This window comes from Gymnoscopelus microlampas (assembly GCF_963454915.1).
Source record: "Gymnoscopelus microlampas genome assembly, chromosome: 8".
In the NCBI taxonomy this organism is placed as follows: Eukaryota; Metazoa; Chordata; class Actinopteri; order Myctophiformes; family Myctophidae; genus Gymnoscopelus; species Gymnoscopelus microlampas.
In genome coordinates, this window is record NC_139945.1 from 57,973,887 (window position 1) to 58,001,419 (window position 27,533).

Here is a 27,533-nt window from a genome sequence, read left to right on the forward strand (position 1 = left end):
CGGTGGCCTGCCCTCTAGTGGCCTGGCTAAAAAAAAAAAAAAAAAAAAAAAAATATATATTTTTTTTTACATCAAAAAAAAATATCAGGTCAGGCCAGCCATCCACAGCCAGCGCGGCGCTTAAGTGATGCAGCAAAAAAAATCTCTCCTAAGCTCAGGCCAGGCCAACCACAGTCAATTTCAATTCAATGCAGTCAGTGTTGCTTGCAGCTCAGTGCAGCTGCGGGCCTCCCCCCTACCTTTAACCCCCAAAAAAGCCCCCCTTTTGTAAGGCCCCCCAAAAATAAGGCCCCCCAAAAAAAGGGCCCCCCAAAAAAAATCTGCGCGCGCGCAGGGTGGCCTGGGTGGGCGTGTATCTCCCGGCCAGATTTGGAGTCCCACTCCGGCCCTGCCCTTTTCATATCAAGGCCCATTATTTATTCGGGTTCCGTTCCATTTAGTGTGGCATAGTGGTTGTCTTATTTTCAAGGACCCCCATAACTCTGAGAGCGTACAAATGGTAGGGATCCATTTGGTTCCATGTGTACACTCTCAGAGTTACACACCCACCATAAGGGGTGTTTCTAGTGAGCCAACATGCACGATATCAGCACCCTGACCAGAATGGAACAGAACCTTCATTAGTATCATTGGTAACACCTGTGAAGGAAGTAAGAAGTGGCCCAATTTCTTTCCAATATGGCTGCTGTGCATAGAGCCTGTGGTCCCATAAGAGAGATAACAGGCAAATGCTGATCAAAATAACAATTCTTCTACATTCTCTAATTTGCTGTGGCAGCTGGGGTGGCATTTCATTGACTTAATGGCAATATGGCCGCCGTGTGAATATGGTCTATTGGGATAATTTTCACAAGAGTAAAGGTCCTTACACATTTGGGGCATTTTGTGTACATGCGTACCTACGTGCGCGTGCGTGCGTGCGTGCGTGCGTGCGTGCGTGCGTGCGTGCGTGCGTGCGTGCGTGTGTGCGCGTGCGCGTGCGTGTGCGTGTCTGTGTGTGTGTGAAGCACATCCACACAGGCGCATAGGCCTTTTATTGTTGTATCCGTCACCGGGCGGATGATAGTTCCCTAAAGGTGCTAGCCTCACCTCCTAGTCTCCTATCCTTACCTCCTTTCCCTCTCTCCTCTCCAGCAGCAGTCTGAACGCGCTGGCGGTCACTTTGTTGTCGGTGACGCCCTGACCCAGACCTCTGTTGTCATCCTGATTCAACCTGCGGTCTAGAATGACCTCTAGTTCACCTGCAAAGAGAGAGAGAGAGAGAGTAGTTGGAGTATAAATATTAGTAGCATAAGCATTACTCCTTAGTATTACTAGCAGTGGTGGAAAAAGCACTCACATTTTGTACTTAAGTAAAAGTATCAATACTGCAATGTAGAAATACTCGGTTACAAGTAAAAGTCCGGAATTCAAAATTGACTTGAGTAAAAGTACAAAAGTATTGGTATCAAAATGTATTTAAAGTACCAAAGTAGAATGTCATCATTATAAACAGGGGTGCACATAACTGGTGCGCAGGTGCGCATGCGCACCCAAAATAAATAATGCGCGGCACATCAGACCACGCGAGGCGCTTTTGCGTACCAACAGCTGGGACAGGAATTTCCAAGCTTTTATTTTTTAGCAAAACAAAAAAATAAAAGCCTGGAGATCGAGGCTAGGAATTTACTTCCTGAAGCCACACTCACACAATCACACAAAAGCACGCGTCGGCCCCATGTACAGCCATTAGGCGCAGGAGGAGGGGACGCATGCTGCACGTGATTGTGTGAGTGTTGCGTCGCATGTTGACACGCTGCGACTTGCAGATCGCTGCACGCAGCCAGCAGCGCCTGTTAGAGGCACTCGTCACTGATGCTGAACGCACCGTAATGGTGCAAAATATGCCGTGAACGTCCCAAATCTGGCGGATAAAAGCAGCGCAGCACAGGGCACCAACCTTGGGGGGTTCACCAAACGGCGTGAGAAAAAAAAACGGCGAAAAACGGCGGATTTTGGAAGCAGAGCGTCCTTTTTTCTCGCGCAGCACCCCCCGTTGACACAACTGTCCCGGTGGGGCACAGTGCTAAATCCCAGCCCCCCGTTGACAAAACGGGACGGGACCATTTATTTGGTGCGCACCAAGTCACATCTCCAGGTGCTCTTCTGAGTACTAGACCTAAAAGGTTATGTGTGCACCCCTGATTATAAATGCTTATTTTTCTGTTTTTGTTTTTCATATTGTTATTATGTATGTGTATGTATTCTATGTGACGTCTATTTGCTCTGTTTTTGTTTGATTATTTATAGACATTTAACACAAGAGCCATATTGTTATTGCTATGTTATATAATTGAAAATACCAATAAATATATTGTTTAAAAAAAACGAAAGTTTTCAAATATTTAAAAATCTTTTGAAAATAGCAGATCTACAAGCTCACAATGCGTCGCATAGCGAAATGTATATAGGGCTGAAGTGGTTAATGTATGTTTTGTAATAATAATCAAAATCTACAAAGTAACTAGTAACTGTACTTCCCTGTGCTTGTCTTTGAACACTGTTAATAAAGTAATCAATCAATCGATCAATTTGACTGACAATCAGGTAATCAGATAAAAAATACATCTATATTGTGCATCCCTACTTCCTAGTTGTAATAGTTACTGTTAGTGTATTCAGCACTGACCTGACTTGAGGCTCGCGGCCCCCAGGGACTGAGCGGAGAGCAGGGTGAGGCGGGTGGCTGGGTCCTGCACGTAGGCCATGCTGGTCATGGGGTAGAAGTTGGCTTGGAGAGGCAGCTTGGACATAGTTCTACGAGGCTGGATCTGACACACACAAAACAATGTTGTCAAACATCTATTACAGTATATGAACCATTTAGCTCTGTGATTCTCTTTACTTTTTGGAGTGGTGCGAGCCACTCCTACACTTGACCATGTGTGTGTGTGTGTTGCGTGTGGCCATGACATATCATGTATCATTCATTCAATCACTGACTCAATCATTCACTAAACACCACTGTCTCTCCTCTCACTCAGGCTGGCACACCTGCAGCTGATCTGTAATTGCTGCCGCCCCAATCAAGGCACTATAAAACCAGCCAGCTTCAGTCTTTCTACAGACACAGACCCAGCAACACACCAGTTCCCACATCCTCCTTTGTTCTGGCTACAAAGCCTTTTCTTTAAGTTTGTTAACTTTAGTTTGGCCTGGAGATGGCCGGCAGTTCCCTGTTTTCGCTTAGTTTTTAGTTTAGTATTGCTATTTTGTTAGGTAGGGAGGGGGAAGCAGCTTCGGTGTCCCTATAGGGGGTGGCCTGGTCCCCCCTCCATTCTATTTAGTTTTGCCGGCATCTCCAGGCCTCCTTTTGGTTCATTCATTCAGTTTGGTAAGGTATTTCTCATATTGTTTGTTTCCTTATTTCCACTGTGGGAATTAATAAAGAACATTTAAATCTTTCCAAATTGTTTGGTGTCCAATTTATGTTGGGGTCTCCACTTCGAGCCATTGCTTTATTGTAGTACTGTGTGGAGACCGTAACATAATGGGGGCTCGTCAAAACTATTTTTTTTTTCTCTAGTTGAGTAAGTTGAACTTTGTTGGTGTGCACATTTGATTTGAAGGTTTGGATTTATTTTGTCCACCTTCATTAAAATTCATTGAATTAGTTTGGGCTATCTTTTGTTTGCATAATAATAAGTATAACAGTTGCATCAGCAATAAGTTAATATAACTTATGACTACTGAGTTTCTGATAAATTTGTTGTTTGCATTGGTAGACCCAAGTTTGTACACACCACTTTATTAAGACACCACTTTTGCTGAGTGTTGTGTTGGGCAGTGTTTTTCACTTGCTGGTCTGTCTGTGTCTCATCAAGCATTGGCTTTTTGCCTAATTTGTATTTTGTTTCAAGCGTTTTGTGGTTTAGGCCAATATTGCTTTTTTGCAATTTTTCCGCTTGTTTATTGTCGCTTTGCGATAAAGTTTCAATACAGAAAGGTTAAAAGTAAGTTTCAAAATGGAGTTTAAGCTGGAAGATTTTGTGAAACAGCCTTCCCTGGAAGCATTCAGAAAGTGTACCAAGGATAATTTAATTTCTATTGCTGATCACTACAAGGTCACAGTCTCAAAGACTCAAGCAAAGAAAACTGTAAAGCATGAAGTGCATACTGCATTGTTTCAGCAAGGCATGTTGCCAGATCCTGGTATAGCCGCTTCACCAGCAAAACAGGCTGCTCCTGATCAGAGTATTAGGAGGTTGGAATTGGAGCTAGAGCTGCGCCGAATAGAATTGCAGGACAAGGACAATGAGAGGACAGCCAAGCTTAAAGAGCAGGAGTTGAGGTTTAAGCAGATGGAGCTGGAAGAGCAGACTAAAAAGGAAATCCGCCTAAAAGAGTTAGAGCTAAACCAGCCCTCTCCACAACATTCAAGTGGTACCAAATCTGATTTTGATGTTAACAAATGCATTCGAATGATTCCTCCATTTAATGTTAAAAATGTGGATAATTACTTTGGTCTCTTTGAGCGCACGGCTGATGCCTTGAAATGGCCCAAAAAGGTTTGGCCATTATTGCTGCAATGCGTGTTTACTGGGAAAGCCCAGGAGGCATATGCATCTTTGTCACCAGGTGATAGTCTCGATTATGACAAAGTCAAGGCTGCAGTGCTCAGAGCATTTGAATTGGTTCCTGAAGCCTATAGGCAAAAGTTTCGCCGGTACAAGAAGTCAGACAGTCACACATTTGCAGAGTTTGGTCGGGAGAAGGAGGCTTTGTTTGACCGCTGGTGTCAGTCATCAAAAGTCACAGAGTTTAATCAGTTGCGTGAGCTCCTCCTACTAGAAGAGTTTAAGAATTGCTTACCAGATAGGATTGCAACCTATGTTAATGAGCAAAAGGCTTCTACTCTCTCAAATGCAACTGTCCTTGCGGACGAGTATGTGCTCACCCACAAGGACAGTTTTGAGAAGACTCATTTGTCCTCGGATCGAAGTTCTTATTCTTCCTCATGGCGTAAATCTAATTTTTCTCACTCGGACAATGTTTCCCCAAAAACTTCTGTCCCATTTGCTAAACGGGAGGTTGAGGAGAAGCCAGATAAGTCAGATAGTGGGGAGGGGGCTAAGGAAAGACCAACTTGTAGCTATTGCAAAAAACTTGGTCATACCATAAACAAATGCTACACTCTCAAAAACAAGTCTCAACCACCTAAAGCGGTTGTGTTGATTAAAAGTGAGTCTCCGTTGCCTTCTGTTTCAGAAGAGCCGGTGCGCGTTCCTGACCCTGACTTTCAGCCATTTCTAATGAAAGGTTTTGTCTCTCTGACAGAGGGAGACCCAAAGGTACCTGTTAGTATCATCAGGGACACTGCGTCCAATCAGTCTGTAATTCTAGAGCATGTGTTGCCATTTTCTAAAAAGTCTGCAGCTAAATCAGATGTGTTGGTGAGGGGGTTTGATATGCAGTATGTAGGTCTGCCACTCCATAACATTTATCTTGACTCAGATTTGGTCAGGGGGTGTGTTAAGGTGGGGCTGCGTGCGCAACTCCCAATCGAGGGGGTGACTCTTCTCTTAGGTAATGATTTGGCTGGTGGGAAATTGCTCATTAATCCAGAGGTAATTGCTGTTCCTCTGCCAGAAAACTCAGACGATTTGGCGTTAAAGTTTCCAAAAGTGTTTTCAGTCTGTGCTGTGACGCGGGCAATGGCCGAGCGTCAGAAACTGGATGCTGAGGTGGAACTGTCTGACAGTTTTCTGGTTGACTGTTCAGCTTCTCCACCTGCCTCTCCGGAGGCCCCTGCCAATTCTTTTGTTTTGCCTAAGATTGATTCGAAGGTATGCATGTCGCGTGAACAGCTAGTTGCCGATCAAAAGCAGGATGCGACACTAGCTCCTCTCTTTGAATGTGTTATTTCAGGAGAGGAGTTAGAGGATTTGTCAACGGGGGTTTTCCTCAAAAGTGACGTGCTCATGCGTAAGTGGACACCTCCGCAGCTGTCTGCCCATGATGGTTGGGGGGTGGTGGAACAGATAGTTATCCCTCAAACATACCGAAGTGAAATCTTGAAACTAGCTCACGATAACCCACTTTCTGGTCACCTTGGGATTAATAAGACTTTTGATCGTATCTTGCGGTACTTTTTCTGGCCAGGGCTTAAAGGTGACGTGCGTCACCATTGCAAAACATGTCATGTATGCCAGGTTGCTAAGAGTCAATTCATCCCTCCATATCCACTTTACCCGATTCCAGTTATTGGTGAACCGTTTGAGCGCGTGCAAATTGACTGTGTTGGGCCTTTGCCTCGCACCAAGAGTGGTAACAAATTCCTCTTAACTATCATGTGCACGGCGACTCGTTTTCCAGAGGCCATTCCTTTGCGTTCGATTACAGCTCCAGCTGTTGTTAAGGCCTTGGTCAAGTTCTTCTCTGTGTTCGGTCTACCCAAAATTGCACAGTCTGATCAAGGAACTAACTTCATGTCACGGGTTTTTGCGCAAGTTATGAAACAACTTAACATCACCCATGTGTGTTCAAGTGCTTACCACCCAGAGAGTCAGGGAGCCATCGAACGTTTCCATAGGACATTGAAGTCTATGTTGCGTACCTACTGCTTTGAATTCGACAGGGACTGGGACGAGGGTGTCCATCTCCTCCTCTTTGCCGCTCGTGAGGTGGTACAAGAGTCCCTCGGCTTTAGTCCCGCCGAACTGGTCTTTGCACATACAGTGAGAGGGCCCCTTAGACTTTTGCAGGAAAAGTGGCTGGGTGATAGCAAGCCTCAAAATCTACTCGACTATGTCTCAAAATTCCGTTTCAAACTTCTCCGCGCTTGTGAATTGGCAAAACAAAACATGACCGTTGCACAGGGTAAAATGAAGAGATGGTTTGATAAAGATGCAAAAAGCAGGAGTTTTAGTCCTGGTGATAAGGTTCTGGTTTTACTGCCCATTCCCGGTTCTGCTTTGCAGGCACGATATAGTGGCCCTTACCTGGTCAAGAAGAAGGTGGGCGACCGAGACTACATCATTGACACCCCTGAACGTCGACGGCATAGTCGGCTGTGTCATATTAACATGTTGAAGCCTTATTTTGACAGGGAGTCTCAGTCTGTTTCCACCCCTACTGACGGTGCAGAGGTCAGTGTGGCACCGGAGCTGTCCACTGGTGATAAGGTAACTCTGGCACTGTCTAGCGACGCCAGTGTTCCTCTTCCTGAATCTCAGGACGATCAAGATGATATTGTAGGTATATCCAGTGATGTCGTTCATGGGCGACTTAAAAACTCAGAAATGCTTTCTAACCTTAATGATTGTCTTCCACATTTGGTTCAGTGTCAGCGCGAGGATGTGATCGGTTTAATTGGCTCTAATTTAACTCTCTTCTCAGATGTGCCGACTCGCACACATGTGTTGCAGCATGATATTGATGTTAATGATTCTCCGCCAATTAAACAACACGCATATCGTGTTAATCCTGAAAAAAGGCTTCGTCTCCAAAAACAGGTGAACTACATGTTGGAAAACGGCATAGCTGTACCTAGCACAAGTGCTTGGAGTTCACCCTGTCTTTTGGCTATGAAATCTGATGGCTCGGATCGGTTTTGCACCGACTATCGAAAGGTGAACGGGGTCACAAAACCTGACTGTTATCCTCTACCTAGGATAGATGACTGTGTAGATAATGTTGGCCGTGCCAAGTACGTTACAAAACTCGACCTACTAAAAGGTTATTGGCAGGTGCCGTTAACACCTAGGGCTCAAGCTATATCTGCCTTTGTGACCCCTGACGCTTTTCTAGAGTACACCGTAATGCCATTTGGTGTTCGAAACGCTCCAGCAACGTTTCAGCGTTTAGTCAACACAGTTCTGTCGGGTTTATCGGGCTGCGAGGCTTATTTGGACGACATTGTCGTTTATTCCAAAACATGGGAGGAACACATTGAACAGCTTCGTACAGTCTTTGGCAGGTTGAGTCAGGCCAATCTCACTTTAAATCTAGCTAAGTGTGAGTTTGGGCAGGCTACAGTGACGTACCTCGGCAAAATTGTGGGTCGGGGTCAAGTTAAGCCTGTCCATTCTAAAGTTGAAGCAATCCTCTCGTTTCCTCCTCCTGTCACTCGCCGTGGTCTAATGCGGTATTTAGGAATGGCAGGATACTATAGAAGTTTCTGTAAGAACTTTTCCGCCGTCGCAGCCCCATTAACCGACTTGTTGAGCCCAAAAGTGCGTTACAAATGGTCTCCGAGCTGTCAGCATTCCTTTGATAGTGTAAAAGCCTTGTTAACTAATGCTCCAGTTCTTGCTGCACCCATGTTCGAGCGGCCATTTAAACTTGCAGTGGATGCGAGTGATGCGGGGGCGGGTGCGGTCCTACTCCAGGATGGAGATGATGGGCTTGAGCACCCGGTCTCGTATTACTCAAAGAAATTCAATCGCCATCAACGTGTGTATTCCACAATTGAGAAGGAAGCGCTCGCGCTTATTTTGGCTCTAAAGCATTTCGAGGTTTATGTAGGCTCTTCTAGCGAGCCTACGCTCGTGTATACTGATCACAACCCTCTCGTTTTCCTGAACCAGATGCGGAACACAAACAGAAGGTTAATGAGGTGGTCTATTTTCATGCAGTATTTCAATGTGGAGGTTAGGCATATCCGTGGCAAGGATAATGTCCTGGCCGACACACTGTCACGGTGTTTTTCTGATTGCTGAATGACCTTACGTTGCACTCCCGGTATTCGCCATCATAGGGTGGGGGTGTTGCGTGTGGCCATGACATATCATGTATCATTCATTCAATCACTGACTCAATCATTCACTAAACACCACTGTCTCTCCTCTCACTCAGGCTGGCACACCTGCAGCTGATCTGTAATTGCTGCCACCCCAATCAAGGCACTATAAAACCAGCCAGCTTCAGTCTTTCTACAGACACAGACCCAGCAACACACCAGTTCCCACATCCTCCTTTGTTCTGGCTACAAAGCCTTTTCTTTAAGTTTGTTAACTTTAGTTTGGCCTGGAGATGGCCGGCAGTTCCCTGTTTTCGCTTAGTTTTTAGTTTAGTATTGCTATTTTGTTAGGTAGGGAGGGGGAAGCAGCTTCGGCGTCCCTATAGGGGGTGGCCTGGTCCCCCCTCCATTCTATTTAGTTTTGCCGGCATCTCCAGGCCTCCTTTTGGTTCATTCATTCAGTTTGGTAAGGTATTTCTCATATTGTTTGTTTCCTTATTTCCACTGTGGGAATTAATAAAGAACATTTAAATCTTTCCAAATTGTTTGGTGTCCAATTTATGTTGGGGTCTCCACTTCGAGCCATTGCTTTATTGTAGTACTGTGTGGAGACCGTAACAGTGTGTGTGAGGGTCCGTCCGTCCGTCCGTTTGAGCACGGCATCAACAGCTGCAGCTTATTGCAACACAAGGATGCAACCAGTTACACTAATTCAAAGGCACCACTCTCTTCACACTGGGTGTGATTTTTTAATTTCAAGGAACCCCAGTTTAATATGCATTAGGCCAGTGGTTCTCAACCTTTTCAGGCCGCGACCCCCCAAAAGAATCCTATTTGAACTGAGGACCCCCACCCTGACAAGCACTTGGAATTGTAGGCATTACATTTAGTTTGACTTGGTTCCACAGATAATATTGCGAAAATAGCCGAACTACAAGCTCACAACGCCTCGCAATGCGAGGCGTTGTGAGCTTGTAGATCAGCTTTTTTCAAAATGATGATCAAAATGATTCCAAACAGTTTTCTGAAAAACTTATGTTGCTATATTCAAACTGTTTCATGTCAACGACCCCCAACTATTATATGTATTTGGCTGCGGACCCATGTCATGTCAAAATATTTTGTTCCAGGAACCCCCCAGAAGCAAAGTTTTGAGTTTTAAAATGTTCGCTTTAAAAATGCATACTGTATTATCTTCAAATATTTGCACACAACTTTTCAAAAATAGCAGATCTACAAACTCATAGTGCGGCACAAAGTGACAAAAATAGCAGATCTACTATCTAAAAAAAAATAGCAGATCTAGTTCACACTCTGACACGCTGTGAGCTTGTAGATCTGCTATTTTTTGAGAATTATGATTTTTTTTAAATATATACATTTGTTAAAAGCAAACATTTTTAACAAATATCTTTGCTTCTGGGGGTCCCTGGCACAACATATTTTCAGATGGGGGTCCGCAACCAAATACATTTGATTTGGGTTTTTTTGGGTTGTTTTTTTTTACATGAAAAAGTTTGAGAACCATTGCGGTAGAACAATCATCACTATTGACCAACAGTGTAAACAGTATAGTAATATTGTTCAGGAAACATATCCATGACCATTAATATAAATATTTGAATATATATCTCTTTTAAAGCAAACATTTTTAACTCAAATCTTTGATTCTGGGATTCTACCAAATGTCTTCTAAATCCTAAAAGTTTTTTTTTTTTAAATAAACATATGTTGCTAATATCAGTGGCTCTCAAACATTTTTCATGTCAAGGACACCCAAAATGATACGTATTTGGAAAAAAAGTTGCAGAGGCGCATGAATATTAACCCTAACCCTCGGACCACGATGGAAACAAGCCCTCAGGGCTTTTTGTGTTATCCCTTTAGCATTATTGTATAACTGTACCTCCGTACTTTTTGCAAACTGTTAAAGACGGGGTGCCGTGATTCCCCCCCCCCCCTAAAACATAATCATCAGGTATTATGGTTATACTAGGAGGAAGATTTTTTTCAAAAAAGTGTACAGAAATTGTGGAAATGAAATGTGGACACACCTCCAGTTCATTAAGTATACCTGATTCTCACCTTAGCACCTCCTCCACCACCTTAGCACCACCCACCTGTCCTAGTCCCTCCTCCTCCTCATGCCCACACCTGTTGTGTTATGATAATGAGGGGGAGGGTATGTTTTTACTATGTCCTAAAGCGCTGTTTTTCTATTGGCACGTTTGACCCTCAAGGTTTCAGCCTCCAGGAAGAAACTCCAAATAGGCTTAATGAAAAATGAAAAACAGAAAAAGTGCAAAAACATGGCGCCACCTCTTTAATAAAGTATTCAATCAATCATTCAATCAATCAATCCAAACAGATTGTCCCTACTGTCCATACTGTCCTGTACCTGGAAGCCATTGAGGTCGGTGAAGAAGCGGTCTTTGCTCTCCACATCCGTGTTGATTCTCATGGCCAGCTCCTTGTTCACCTCCCCTCTGATGTCCACCAAGTTAGACAGCTCCACAGAATACGCCTCAACACCTACAGATGGACACATGGATTTTTTTATATAATTCCATTTCTAAATTGGTTGTAACCACTTTAACCATATTTTATACTTTGGCTATTCAAAAATAGCAGATCTACAAACTAACTTTTTTAGAAAACTGTTAGGATTTAGAAGACATTTGTAGAATCGGTCTTAATGGGTTAATATGGTGAATTGATCCCGAGCACGACCCCACCAGGGAAATTATCGAAAATGTTTGGGAAATTTTGATTCCTTGTTTTTACAGAAATCTTCCCTTCTGGGGGTCCCTGGCACAAAGCATTTTCAGATGGGGGGTCCGCGGCCAAATACATATCATTTTGGGGGTCCTTCACATGAAAACGTTTGAGAACCACTGGCTAACGGAAAAAAATCTAGAACCTGATAAATACATTTCTGGGCCTCAAATAAAATATATATGTGCCCAACATTTGTCAACACACATATATATTAAAAAAATAATAATAAAAAAAGTCAAACGATCTATTGCTTGTAGCCTATGCATAAGACATGATGTAGATTCCACCGCTTTTTATTTATTTTCTAGGCTATATGAGTCGCAGCTGAATTATTAGGTCCTGTGTTTGCCAGCTGGCCATCTCAGCCAAAGTGTCACATAATAATGAAAATAGGCTATCATGCCTTAATGAAACTGCGGAGGGACTGACTTGCATCAGTGTCCGTGTCGCGGTATTAATTTGTAAAGCCTGCTGTTAGGCTACTGTATATTGATCACATGAACGCCACACACAACAGCCTAATAAATATTACCATCTGATGAGGAAAAATAAAGTGGATGAAAGCTGCGTCCAGAACCATTCCCCATTCCGACGTAGGACAGTGATATCCAAAATTAATTAATTTAATCAATAAGCTCTTCTGGTCCATAATCGGATAGAAGCGTTCCACTTGTATGCCCTGGATTTATTTTCAACATCATCTTTAAGGTGCGCAATGTTCATTAGAAAAGGCTTATGATATCCTTTCCACGTTTTATTAGCCTTTTATTTGGTAATGGGGTTAAACCTTGTAAACTTCTTTATTCTCATTACACATGAGAGCATTTATTACGTGATCCGCTTCCAGACAGAACAGTAAGTTGTCAAGGCGATGCGACACCGCATATGTTATCTTTAGACGAGAGACGGCAGAGTTGAACTTGCATCAGCGTTGCCAGATGTTGTGAGAGAAATAAGCAACCATGTCTAGGAAAACAAGCCCAAAAGAAGCAACTGGCACTTAGGCCATTATAAGCACTTTAATTAAACCGTTGTGAGCTTGTAGATCTGCTATTATTTTTTTTAAATCGTGTAATAAAATGTGGAAGATTTGGAAGATTTTTTAAACATTCTAACAACACAAATCTGCCTCCAGCTGGCACAAAACATTTTCAGATGGGGCTTAGGGATAAATTAGCATACATATTAACTTGGGGGTCCATGACATGAAAATATTTGAGAACCACCGGTTAAAACAATTAAACAATTGTGAAGCAAGCCCAAATAACCAACCACACTTTAGAAACAAGCCCACAAAACCGCATCCCACAGCTCCCAATATTTACAAGCAACTTTACAGAAAAATAAGTCCAAATTGGCTTATAATAAGCGGACATGGCAACACTGTTTGGCACGGTTCAGCACGGTGACGTTGAAGTTGGATGCTGTTGGATGCAGCCTTCCAGAGAGTAATCATCACACCTGGTCATACACACTGGTCATACGCACGTCTCTGTCATATACGATCCCCTTTTTGAATTGCACGTCCGTTAGTGAGTACCAGAAATACGACCTCCTTTACGAACTTCATTTACACCATATTTACGACCCTCGTTATGAATCCGGCCCAATGGTAACACCTGTGAAGGAAATGATAATATGGCTGCTGCGCATAGAGCCTATTACTGTGAGAGTAACAGTAGAATAGGTTTATAGTGAAAAGTTTTTGCATGAATGCATAAAGGTCTATACACATTTGTTACATGACATTTGCTGCTGACATGTTGACACCAATTATTATAATCAGTAATAATTATATTGTGCGTTTACTAAGTTCAGGTAGTCTGGAAATTTTGTTCAGCAAATGGACTTAATTTGCATATTCCATTTAGTGATATTTGAATAGTGTGCTTAAAATTCAAATGACATTTACTCACACGCACGCATGCAGTGATGCAGTCGCACGTGCACACACACACGCACACACACACACACACACACACACACACACACACACACACACACACACACACACACACACACACACACACACACACACACACACACACTCTTTACCTGTGCCATGGAATAGGCGTGCTGTGTGCGTGAAGTGCTGGAAACAGGAAGTGATCTCAGAGAAGACACGCCCCCTAGTGACCCGGATGAGGGGGGGCTGGGACAGAGAGTAGGGCTGGGGGGGGGGGCAGAGGGTTAAAACTTTATGAAAACTCTGTAAAACAACAGCATCGCTTGTCAAAAACAAAAGATGAACAAGCTAATGCGAGAGAGCTAACAACAAGTCATGTCGGGCAAAAACCTCCATATTTCAAACGTGAATGTTTTTCGTAAATGAACTCCCTACTTCTTCATACAAGAGTAGGGTGACCATACTGTATATTCAGTCCCTCAAACCGGGACCCTTAAATCAATATGCACGTTCGTCGTGCACGTGCGCGCCCATTCATGAATGTCCGTGTATGCGCACCATAGGTGTTGCATACAGGCAGCGACTGATTGACAAACATCAGCCTCAGCGTTGAATTCAGACACACGCAGTGCATTCGCTCATGTTTTCTGATTGGGTTAGGTGACCATGTTTACATGAAAAGAACATGACGAACGCCTATGCAACCACTGAAAACAACTATTATTATTGCAATTCTGTCGAAAACCGGGACAATTTTGTAGTGAATGTTGAAAACCGGGACATGTTAGTGTTTTAGTAATCTGAGTTCCCAGAAGTTTTCGCCAGATCTCGCATACAAACGGGAGGGGCGAGGTAAGTGTTTTAGAGATATATTTGTCGGGACTCAGGACACGCAGCTTGAAAACGGGATCTGGTCACCCTGTAGAGTGTCACACAAAAGTAGTGTAGTAAATAGCTCTGCGTTTGTAGTGTTATGGCGATATTGGACTGTCAAATATTGATCTATATACATACAATCATTTCATGATTGTATGTTTTCTGTGCGAATTCCTGCTTAGAAATTAGTATATAAAGTGACCTTAAGAGACATAGAGCATTGGTTCTCATTGGTTCTCATTGGTCCGGGGACCCCACTTTTGATATCTCAAAATATTTTGAGACGGGGGTCTGCGGCCAAATAAATATCATTTTGGGGGTCCTTGACATGAAAAAGTTTGAGAACCACTGTTCTAAGATATGCATTCACCTTCTGCATGGACAATATATTATTTTTTTCGTAACAGTAGATCGGCTATTTTCACTATTTTAAAATGTTTTACAAATAATAATGAAGAAGGATTACGATTTCGGACGTACAAGGTTTCCACCTGACAGCAACGAATATATCATCACTGTTGGCCTTGTTTTTGTTTGTTTGTTGCTTGGTAAACGAATGCTCTACTTTGTCCTATGACAGTGCCGTGCAAAATTTGTGAGAACAGTATAAAAAAGCATTAACAAGAGCTTGTGACTAACATTAGTTGATTACCTTGGCTTCCCCATCAGGTAAGAACAGGTAGGCTCCACTCTTGTCTCGTTTGGATGTCGTCCCGTACCAGAAGAACTGCACTTTGACCTCATGTTCCGACCCTTCAGGTAACAGCTGGTACTTCTACATAAACCAAACAAACACACACGATGTTCTGATCCATGCTATAATAGCTGTTACTTCTACATAAACCAAACACATAAACACACACACACACACACACACACACACACACACACACACACACACACACACACACACACACACACACACACACACACACACACACACACACACAATGTTGCAGCGGCAATATGCCATCGCAAACGTCCAGTTAGACTGTATGACGTCCCTTTTCGGACGTCAGAAGGAGCATGTATTGGGCTTATAGCAGGGCGGGAAATTGATACCATAGTGCACTTGGTGATACAAGCGAGAAATTTGGCTGAGATGTCCTTCATATGACCCTAATTGATAATCAACCTCTGGCCACGCAAAAATCCTAAGATTTCAAGATGGCCACCACCGGTTTTCAAAATGGCTGCAACTGGGCCAACATTTTGGACTATATCACTTTGCTGGGGCTGTAAATCTTTGATTTCCCCCTTATTTTAATGTAGGAGAATATGTTCTGATGGTATTTCTACCAAATAAGATAAAAAATAATAATATTAGGTTCTAATATGGCGGCATATTTTCCAATATGGCTGCCGATAAATTGCATAAATGTACATTCACATGAGCTTGTAGCACATGTATTTGTATTAATTATCATACCCAGAATCAATTTATAGCACATTTTAAAGTGATTTGGTAGCTTTAATGACCTAGGGCAACAGACTTTTCAATATGTTCACCAATAAATACAAAAACTTATATATACTGTATATAGGGATATTTTCTCAAACAGGTCTTCTCTTTCCGTGGAAGGACAAAACTGTATGGCATCTGCTGAACGCATGAAAGAAGCAAAGACCTGATGACTTTGATCCAATAGCCGATGCATTTTTTTCAAGGGGGATCCATCTGAGGTTCTTCAACAGCTTTTTCAAGCCAAGTCTTTGTGTCTGGGTAGCTCAGTTGGTAGAGCTTTCACCTTCGGATCACATGGTCATGGGTTCGGTCAGGATCAGTGTATGAGTAGGTACGGTGAGTGTGGCGCTCCACCTCAGCAATACCAGGGGGTCTATAAGACCCCTGTGTTCTCAGCTGATACTGACAATAAGTCTCAGACTTACTTAATATGAACAAGTGCAACTGCTATGACAACAACGTCAGTATCTGAGCTGCGAATCATGATGTGTCAGATGCTATCCTCTGAGCTCTGCCTCAGATACTGACATTGTTGACATAACAGTTTCACTTGTTCAAAGACTTGGCTTGAATTAGCTGTGGATTGCCTTTGGAAGGAGGGAAGGATCTCAGATGGATCCCTGTTCATGAAATTGCATCAGCTATTGAATCAAAGTCATCAGGTCTTTGCTTCTTTCATGCATTCAGGGGATGCCACACAGTTTCGTCCTTCCATGGAAAGGGAAAAAGGTCAGCATGGCAGACAACTTCTCCAAATTAGGTTCAACACCTTTTGCAATAAATGATAAACATATGCAAGTCATTGAGGAGTTCATAGTACTCATGTACGATAGAACTTCATAGAAGTAGTTCCTACAAGGAAGTGAATGCAAGTGAAGTGCATTCCAAGCAGGACATATACAGGGCCAGTCACTCTTGTGCAGTCCTGTTTGCCAAATTATGCCAGAAGCTGACACGATGTGGATGTAAAAAAGCATGTTCTGGACACTGCAAATGCTTTAAGTTTATCTGCACACCCCTCTGTGGTTGCAGTTGCTAGTAAACTGGCCTGTCACTTGCACAGCCACCATTGTAAATGAGAATGTGTTTATAATGACTTATAACAAAACAAAAAGTAAGCACTAAGCTTTACCAAGCTAATAAATCACTTTCAAATGTTCCATAAATGGATTCCGTGTATGGTAATTAATACACAGACATGTACTACAAGCTCATGTGGATAAACCATAAGCAGATGCACATTTCTGCAATTTATCGGCAGCCATATTGGAAAACATGCCGCCATATTGGAACCTAATGTAATTTTTTATCGTACTTGGTAGAAATACCTCCAGAACATATTCTCATATATTAAAATAAGCCCCAGCAAAGTGATATAGTCCAAAACATTGGCCCAGTTGCAGCCATTTGAAAACTGGTGGTGGCCATCTTGAAATCTTAGGATTTTTGCGTGGCCAGAGGTTGATTATCAATTAGGGTCATATGAAGGACATCTGTGCCAAATTTCACGCTTGTATCACCAAGTGCACTATCGTGTATTGAAAACGGCATATTCCCGCCCTGCTATTAAGGTGCACAGACCAATGATAAAATGTCAAAATGCAATAAAACGGATGGACCCTTTTCATCAGCCCCACTTTTTTGAATCGGTTGATGAACAGGTTATTACAGTTAACACATTGACTGCCTAGAACGACTCAACTCGTTTTTAGGTTTTCATCACTTGCCTGCCAAAAAATTAAAGTTTAAAAAAAAAAAAAAAAAAAATTGACCCAAAGGAGATATGAATTTTTGAAGATCTTTACTCTCATCCACTTCCTTGTTAACTTAAAACTTTAAAATTTTGCATCTCGGCTCCTGAGTACTTTTTTTTTTTTCATTGAAAAATCTCTGGCATGAATAACAATAGGCAGTGAAAATAATTCAGGCAGTCAATGTGTTAACAAAATAACAAACAAGAAATGACTAAAGTCATAATATAGCCGCTAGCGGCAGGCTTTTTTTGCCCCAATCTCCCGTTGAAAAAATGAAATTTAAAAAAAAAAAGAAAAAAAAAAACTTTTTGAAAAAAAAAAACTTTTGAAAAAAAAAAAAGAAAAACTTGTTTGAAAAAATATATGTCCTTTTGAAAGAAAACAAGAATAAATATGATTTGACAGTCATATTATTAGCAGCTGTATTGTGTGTGTGTGCCCCCCCCCCAACTACTCAAGTGAAAGTATCAATACTGCAATGTAGAAGAACTCTGCCAAAAAATGGCATACCTCAATATGACATTTTGCGGCTATATTATGACTTTGTCATTTCTTGTTTTTTTATAGTGCTGTAACATGTTATGGCCTAATCACTGTCATTCAAGCATAAATGTCTTAACATTAAAATAAAAATAAGTAACTGGTATAGGACTAGCCTACCTATTGTGGTACAAAACAAGTCCTTCTGCAGTGAATTACAACATTAGAATTGTGCAGAATTCAAGAAGCTTTATTTGTTACTGACTCATAAAGATACAAGCAGCTAAATGTTGTTGGAACTTGTACCACAGATTGTTCTACATAGGCTATAATTGATATAATGAAGCAAAGAAAATATTAAGCAAGAAAATAAAATGGACAATAATAAATAAATAAAAATAGCCTACAGATATATACAGTTTTAGGAATACTCTGGGACTTGTCTTAGACAGGCATGTCATCAGTGGTGTAAAGTAAGTACATGTACTCAAGTACTGTATTTAAGTACAATTTTGAGGTATTTTTCACTTTACTGTTGTATTTCCAGTTTTCAGTACTTGTACTTCTACTCCACTACATCTCAGAGGCAAATATTGTACTTTTACTCCACTACAATTATTTGAAAACTTGAGTTACTAGTTACTTTGCAGATATAAATTATTACATTATAAAACATACATTAACCACTTTAGCCCTATTTTATACCAAGGCTATTTGAAAATAGCTGATCTACAAGCTCACAACGTGTCGCATCGCGACACGTTGTGAGCTTGTAGATCTGCTATTTTCAAACATGTTTGTACTTTTACTTATGGTACTTTAAATACATTTGGATACCAACACTTTTGTACTTTTACTCAAGTAAATTTTGAATTGCAGACTTTTACTTGTAACAGAGTACTTCTACATTGCAGTATTGATACTTTTACTCAAGTAAAACATTTTAGTACTTCCACTGCATGTCATCACAGCTAAGAAGAACTCCTCAGAGTTAAATCAACACTGAAGGGAGCCGCGATGTCTATTGTGATGAGCGTGTGTGGAACGGCTGTTGTAAATCACAGATGATTAGCAGATTCTCCGCTGGCCGAGTTTTTATGACTTAATGACTTTATGACTCTCAGCCTCTCACTCTGTCCTCTCACTATTACGGTTAGCATAGCATGTTGCTAACGCATCAGCACAGACAGTAGAATGCAACGTTGCCTTCTGAGGAAAAGCAACAACAAACATGCTGCTGCAAAAGACGGCCGTCCATTGGCTTTAAACTAGTGTCTCCCCATTGGCTGTAAAGTAGTGAAGGACAGCCAGGACAGCCAATAGACAAATAGGTGTCGCGAACATGTCGGGAGTGATGATGTCTGAGGCTGTTTGTAGAGCCGCGCTTTCAGCTAGCGGCTAAAAAAAACTAGATGCAGGTAAAATTTGGGTTAACTGAAATTATATTAACCCATTAAGACCTGGAACGCATCTGTGTCACTTTAGATTTCTTTGGCTATTCAAAAATAGCTTATGAGCTTGTAGATCTGCTATTTTTGAAAAATCTTGAAAACATTTTTTTTTTTTTTTTTCAAAAAACATTTTGTATGAATCGCCTCAGGTCTTAATGGGTTTTAAAAAATTGTAATAATAAAATAATGCAAAACTTTGATTAACACTAGATGTAGCGACTGTGATTCTCTCTGTCAAACTCCTGGACCAATCAATTGCTTGTGGATAAAGACTTTAAAACCATTTTAAACTAGGTTCTGAGCTTGTTGATCAGCTATTTTTGCTACGTTCGCCTCACAATAGGACCGCTCGGGTTCACGTGGTTAAACCTGATTTAACTATGTCGTACAACGGTGTCCCATGCTGAAAATAGCTAATCTACAAGCTCATGTTATGCCATATTATGGCGAAATCCTGCATAATTCCCTGTAATTACTGTCACAGATAATTGTCAGCAGAACAATTCTATATTTAGTTATTTTATGTTACTGTACCTCCATCAGACCGGTGCTAGCAGAACTCCATATATGGACGTGGGCGTTCTTGATGCTCAGAGGGGCGGCGGCCTCCAGACCCATGGGGCGGGACACCCAGAAGTGTTTGGCTGTGACTGACAGCTGGTCTGACCTATCCTGTTGCAGGAATGTGTAGTCTGCCTTTTGGGCGCTGTCTATGAGAGATTCACTCAAATAATAGACAGACAGCCCAAAAGCTGGAACCTGAGCTATGAATGACAGCTAGAGAGAGAGCGAGGGACAGAGAAAGAGAGAGAGAGAGAGAGAGAGAGAGAGAGGGAGAGGGAGAGGGAGAGGGAGAGGGAGAGGGGAGAGGGGAGAGGGAGAGAGGGGCGGGGTTAATGAAAAAACAGAAGAGGAATGAGATAAACTTTTCGATACTTTTTTAACCCATTGAGACCTGAAGCCGATTCTACATGTCTCCTAAATCTCAACAGTTTTCTGAAAAACGTATGTTTCTATATCAGTGGTGCTCAAACTTTTTCATGTCAAGGACCCCCAAAATTATATGTATTTGGCCGCGGACCCCATCAAAATATCTTGTTCCAGGGACCCCCAGAAACAAAGATTTTTCAAAAATAGCAGACCAACTCGGTGCCGCGCTATGAGCTTGTATATCTGCTATTTTTGAATAGCCCAAAGTGTAAAATAATGCTTTTTAGCTCAAAGCTAAAAATGACACAGTTCCAGGTCTTAATGGGTTAAATACTTTGCCTTTGGACAGGTAGCTAACAGCAACTAATTTAGTTGCTAATTTAGATCGGATCAAAGGTTTCTTATGATCTGAAAGTGACATAGAGCAGCTTTAAGTGTTACCATACATGCTTACCTGGAAGGCTTCCTCAGATGCCTGCGTTGGCTTTTCCCACACGGCAGAGATCTGCGAGGGGATTGGCTGGCCCGTTTCCGAGACAACCCGGACGTGTGGCGTGTCTACGTACACGGTAGCGACCGATGATCGTTCCTGTTCTGTTGGGTTATACACCACCAATGATCTGCCATGGAATACATAGAATTAAGTAAGTCAGTATGTCGCTCGGAGAGGCTTATTGTCGGTATCAGCCAGATTCCCTGTTTCGCAGTGCGCTAGACCCCTAGACCCCCCAAAATAATCATATTTGAACTGAGGACCCCCCAAAATCATAATCATATTTGAACTGGGGACCCCCCAAAATAATCATATTTGAACTGGGGACCCCCCAAAATAATCATACAGTATTTGAAATGGGGACCCCCCACCCTGACAAGCACTTAGAATTGTAGGAGTTGAGGCATTTGATTGAGTTTGACACGGTTCCACAGATAAATATTGTGAAAACAGCCGATTTACAAGCTCAGAACACCTCGGAGCGCGAGGTCTGTTTTTTATTACTATTTTTGAATTTTCAGAAGAGAGAGAGAATCACTGAAAATGTTCACAATATAAGGACTCAAGGGTTAATGTGGTTAATATATATTTTACTTAAATAGTTAAATGTGCTATTATCACATATCAGACACACATCAGATGTATTTAATTCAGTGTGACCAGAAGCAAGGACACAACATATCCCCACCAAACATAAAAATGTTTTACCTCTGTGTAGCTCCTATTTTCAGGACAGTCTTCCTTGGCAAGGCATCTTGAGATGGCTGCACCTCATCCTTAATGCAAGTAAGTGATATGTTTGGTTAAAACAAATAGTACTTGGTTAAAAAGTACCAAATAGTGCTTGGTTAAAGTTAAAAAAGTTATTTATTCTGAGTGGTTATAGCGTGGTTTTGTCCCCCTGTCTCTCCAGCACTTTATAACAAGCAGAAAATACTGTTTATCAGCTTCAATTTCATGTGTTTCAATATGCCTGCTCAATTCTGTGTGCCATCACTTCCAATTTCCCTGAGGGATGAGAATGTGAACATACCATGTGTAGGAAGGCCTTGGAGCTGTCATGGCTGTACTGGCTCTTGTCTTTGAGGATTAGCCAGTGGGCGGAGTTAACCATCACCTGCTTCAGGTTGAGTATGGAATGAAACAACCTGCCACACACACACACACACACACACACACACACACACACACACACACACACACACACACACACACACACACACACACACACACACACACACACGTATACATCAGTAAAAGTACTAAAATGTTTGAAAATAGCAGATCAACAAGCTCAGGTGCAACGCGTGTAGATCTGCTTTTTTCAAATAGCCTAGGTATAAAACAGGGCTAAAGTGGTTAATGCATGTTTTATAATATAATAATTGATATCTGCAAAGTAACTAGTAACTAAAGTTTTCCAATAAATGTAGTGGAGTAAAAGTACAATATTTGCCTCTGAGATGTAGTGGAGTAGAAGTAAAAGTACTGCAAACTGGAAATACTCCAGTAAAGTAAAAATACCTAAAGATTGTAAGTACAGTACTTGAGTAAATGTACTTTGTTACTTTACACCACTGGTGCCAGTCAACAACGTAACCTACACATTCTCCCTCTCACTATAGTTACAGCTTGGAGTGACAAGCTGTAAATGGTCGCAAGGGGCCATTTGGTTCCATTTGTACACTTGACACAAATGACTCAGGGGATAAGGACATGACTCTGAGAAATAAGGACATAACTCGCAGAAATAAGGACATGACTCGCAGAAATAAGGACATGACTGAGAAATTAGGACATGACTCGCAGAAATAAGGACATGACTCGCAGAAATATGGACATGACTCCAAGAAATAAGGACATGACTCTGAGAAATAAGGACTTGACTCGCAGAAATAAGGACATGACTCGCAGAAATATGGACATGACTCAGAGAAATAAGGACATAACTCGCAGAAATAAGGACATAACTCGCAGAAATAAGGACATGACTCTGAGAAATAAGGACATGACTCTGAGAAATAAGGACATGACTCTGAGAAATAAGGACATGACTCTGAGAAATAAGGACATGACTCTGAGAAATAAGGACATAACTCTGAGAAATAAGGACATGACTCGCAGAAATAAGGACATGACTCGCAGAAATATGGACATGACTCAGAGAAATAAGGACATGACTCTGAGAAATAAGGACTTGACTCGCAGAAATAAGGACATGACTCGCAGAAATATGGACATGACTCAGAGAAATAAGGACATGACTCAGGGTAATACGGCACAAATGGATACGTGAAAACAGGATTTTACATTTGTCCCCTCTCAGAGTTAGACATGACACAGGGAAATCAGGACATGACTCAGGGAAATAAGGAAGAAATGGTTTAAGTCACCTGGTACCATAGTCGACCACCACCCAGTCCTTGGCGGTGCCGGTGACGGCGTCGTGGTGCTGGAACAGACCCAGGTTGCGCCTAGCATCCGTTAGCAACCGGTAGCCCTCGGCCGCTGGGTAACTGTCGCCGCGGTTACCACCCAGCTGCCTTATGTGAGCCAGCGTCAGGCTGTACAGGATCTCTGCTGCCCTGGACGAGAGACATGATGAATACATAGACAGAGAGATGGGGGGAGAGAGAGAGAGAGTAGCTATTATTTAGCCCAATTTAATAATTTTGATGAAAGAATATTAATATTAATACTAATAATGAAGTTTAACCCACAGCTTTTTCTTTATAATATTTTCCAAAGTACATTGTAACACATGCATTTACTTAACCCATTAAGACCTGAAGCCGATTCTAAAAATGTCTTCTAAATCCTAACAGTTTTCTGAAAAACCTATGTTTCTATGTCAGTTTCTCAATCTTTTGCCCCCCCAGAAGAAAATATTTGAGTTAAAAATGTTTGCTTTAAAAAATCTATAATATTATCTATAAGATATCTATAAGATATAATCTATAAGATTTGCACACATTTTCACGATTTTTCCAAAATAGCAGATCTACAAGCTCATGGCGCGGCACTCGGTGCCGCGCCATGAGCTTGTATATCTGCTATTTTTAAATAGCCAAAGTATAAAATAATGGTTAAAGTGGTTCCACACAGATGCGTTCCCGGTCTTAATGTGTTAAAAAAAAAAATCCAAATACCTGAGGTGTGCCTCCAGCATACGGTCCAGTCTCTTATAAAAAGGTCTCGAGGTGAAGTATCCGCTCCAGTAGTGGTCGTCCCGGTCAGCGTAGGTGAAGAAGTCCCCGCTCAGCACGGGCAGTTCCACCCCCCCACCACTAGGACTGCCTGCTGGGCGCGATGACCCCCCCGCCTGGCGCCTCAGCGCAGCAAAGTAGTCCGAGATGGTTCCGAACTGGGCCTAAAGAACATGTGCATAGAATAAACAAGACAGCAAATACGCCTGCATGCAGTGGTGGAAAAAGTACTCAAATATTTCACTTAAGTAAAAGTATCAATACTGCAATGTAGAAGTACTCTGTTACAAGTAAAGGCTCATGTTACTTGAGTTAAAGTACAAAAGTATTGGCATCAAAATATACTTACATACCAAAAGTAAAAGTACTAAAATGTTTGAAAATAAGATCTACAAGCTCACAACACGTCGTGTTGAAAATGGGAAATACTCCAGTAAAGTAAAAATTCCTCTAAAGTGTACTTAAGTACAGTACTTAAGTGAATGTACTTAGTTACTTCACACCACTGCATGCATGTTTCATTTATGACACACACACACACACACACACACACACACACACACACACACACACACACACACACACACACACACACACACACACACACACACACACACACACACACACGCACACATATACAAACACGTTTGCATTACTATATGTGTGAGGACATCAACATTTCCCAAGGACGATTTCATGAATGCCAGTTTTTGGCCATTTTGAACCCTAATCCTATAGCCGGAAAGCAGTGGATCTACAAGCTCACAAAGGTTATGAACTTGTAGATCAGATTTTCTTTTTATTTATAGTGTTAGAAGTCTTAACCTGAATATTTTCAATAAATACATGTGAACCAGAAAACAAATGTTTCCATAAGGGTCCATTTGGTTCCATTTGTACACTCCCATAGTTATAGAGCTGTAAGGGTCTATTTGGTTCCATTTGTACACTCTCAGAGTTACAGACCTATAAGGGTCCATTTGGCTCCTAACTATCAATCATTTAGCTGGGGACCCCCTGGAAGCTCCCCAAGGACCCCTGGAGGTCCCTGGGCCCCACTTTTAGAACCAGTGGCATACTGGACCATTCATAGCCAGGCCCTGCAGTTCAGAGGTCAAACAGTGTTTGTACAGCCCTTAGCAGACATGGGACCTTTGGACCTAGACAGATTGTGTTACCTTGTAATTGTTTGAACTCTGCCACAGCAACACAACAATGTAAATACACACACCATACCTGCATATTTAAAGATAGTGTTTTTTTGGGGTTAAAATAAGTGTTAAATAGCTATTTATTCTGATTGAACTCATTGCTATAGAGTGTTTGTTCAGTAACCGGAGTCTCCATGTCTCTCCAGCTCTTTATTAAACAGAAAATGTATTTTCAGATCAGGATACCAATTGAATCCAATCAGGATAGAGAACTCAGACAGGTCACAGATCAAACAAGTGAAATTGGAAGCGATGACTCAAATAAATTAGCAGACCAAATTGGAACTGGAACACTATAAAATTAAGCTGATAAATGGATACTCTTCTCCTGATTGGCTGAACGTTTGCAACCCACCTGAAAATGTGTTTTCTGTTTATTGAAGAGCTGGAGAGACATGGAGACTCCTGTTACTGAACAAACACTATATATCAATGATTGCTATCACAATATAGTGCTTTAACCTTTTAACCAAAGAATATCACTTACCCTACCTTTAAAGCTCTATATTGTGATAATAGTTTGTTCAGTAGCAGGGGTCTCCCCGTCTCTCCAGCTCTTTAATGAACAGAAAAAAAACTGTTCAGGTGGGTCGCCAATTTAATCCAATCAGAAGCGAGAACATATTTATCAGTTTGAATTTTACAGTGTTCCAATTCCAATTTTGTCTGCAATTCTTTGTTTGTTTGTTTCCTCACTTCCAATTTCACTTGTTTGTCCTGTATGAGTTCTCTCTCGTGATTGGTAAAATTGGTATCCCAAGAGATCAGATCAGAGAGAGAGAGAGAGAGGGAGAGAGAGAGAGAGAGAGAGACATACAGAAAGATGGACGGACAGACGGACGGACAGAGGACGTTTCTATACTTTAACATACAGTTCAGTACATACTTTAACTTTAATGTAGTCAGGATGATAGTACGTACTACCATCCAGTACGTACTACCAAGTGCATTTTGATACCAATACTTTTGTACTTTTACTCAAGTATTTTTTTCATTCTGAGTACTTCTACATTGCAGTATTGATACTTTTACTTACAGTAAGTAAAACATTTGAGCACTTTTTCCACCACTGAGTTTAACATGCAGCCCAGGATGGTAGTACGTACTTTAACATGCAGTTCGGGGTGGGAGTTCATGTAGTCGAACAGTTTCTGGTAGTTGTTGAACTGTTGGTCCCACTCTATGGACTCGGTGTAGCGGAAGTCATCTCCCAGTGGAGCCAGAACCACAGTGGAGCGGAACAGCTTGGACTTCTTGCGGTACTGGTCCAGTAGCATGTGGACTCTGACGGGAGAAGTGAGTCACATAATCATCAGAGGTGAGTCTTCAGATTACCTACCTATTTATCAATGTGTTTTGATTTATCAAAATATAGCCTACATGTTTTCTTCATTATAATGTAAAAACATATTAAAAATGTGTTTGAATAACTTTGGTGACTCGTAAAGTAACATGCTCACTAATATGTGCAGGAGATGTGTAGTATTGCACATATGGTACATGTACACGATTGCATCAGGTGAAGACAACAAGACAGCTAGAAGAAATGATTGCTAATAGCTGCCTCACTTCTGTGAAAATAGCTAAATGTGCTATTTGTTGGAGAAAAGGGTTATTTTTTTTAACCCATTAAGACCTGGAACGCATCCGTGTCACTTTAGCTTTCTTTGACTATTCAAAAATAGCAGATATACAAGCCGCGCTATGAGCTTGTAGATCTGCTATTTTTGAAAAATATTGACTTTTTTTTTTTTTTTTTAACTGTTAAGGTTGTTACACACCGGGGCGAACCGGCGAAAATAGCGAATATACGCAAAATTCGGACTCGTTCCGAATAATTAAAAGACGCTTTTTCGCTTCGCTTTTTCGCTTTTTCGCTCCATGTACGGAGCCATTGACTTTATAAGGTTTTAAAAAAAAACGCATTATTCGCACGAAAAAATCGCCCCGGTGTGTAAGGACCTTTAGGATTTAGTTTTTTTTTAAATTATCGCCTCAGGTCTTAAAGGGTTAAAGACAACAGAGTGTATGTGGTGTGGTCAGACAATGAAATAATTAAAGTCAACGGCATGTGAGGGACCACAGTGAAAAAATGGTGCAGGAAAAGAGCAAAACACACATGTGTCATCTGTTCAGAAGGAGCTATGTGCTTCCAAGGCAAAGGAGGGCAGAACTGGATAAGTAAAGCATGGTTGTCGTTAGTTGAGAGTCAGTGCTTAAAAGTGTCCACTAATGACAATAACAACTATAATAACACTCCACGA

The 27,533-nt window shown here is 41.5% G+C and overlaps 2 protein-coding genes across 3 annotated transcripts in view; one reads left to right on the forward strand and one right to left on the reverse strand.

Moving 5' to 3' along the window:
- Positions 1-27,533, forward strand: part of LOC311050670 (uncharacterized protein) — a gene marked incomplete at its 3' end in the record, with an annotated part of 728,236 nt that overhangs the window by 440,898 nt on the left and 259,805 nt on the right. The gene's annotated exons all lie outside the window — the stretch shown is intronic.
- Positions 1-27,533, reverse strand: part of man2a1 (mannosidase, alpha, class 2A, member 1) — a 62,297-nt gene that overhangs the window by 12,318 nt on the left and 22,446 nt on the right. For both annotated transcript variants that reach the window (XM_084065394.1, XM_084065393.1), the window contains exons 10-21: positions 26,376-26,553; positions 24,002-24,222; positions 23,246-23,437; positions 21,886-22,000; positions 21,561-21,628; positions 20,814-20,979; positions 19,964-20,206; positions 14,932-15,054; positions 13,553-13,667; positions 11,118-11,251; positions 2,669-2,810; positions 1,111-1,241 (exon numbers count right to left, since the gene is read on the reverse strand). In XM_084065394.1, the coding sequence (XP_083921520.1) occupies positions 1,111-1,241; positions 2,669-2,810; positions 11,118-11,251; positions 13,553-13,667; positions 14,932-15,054; positions 19,964-20,206; positions 20,814-20,979; positions 21,561-21,628; positions 21,886-22,000; positions 23,246-23,437; positions 24,002-24,222; positions 26,376-26,553 (1,828 nt within the window). The remainder of the gene's footprint in view (positions 1-1,110; positions 1,242-2,668; positions 2,811-11,117; positions 11,252-13,552; positions 13,668-14,931; positions 15,055-19,963; positions 20,207-20,813; positions 20,980-21,560; positions 21,629-21,885; positions 22,001-23,245; positions 23,438-24,001; positions 24,223-26,375; positions 26,554-27,533) is intronic.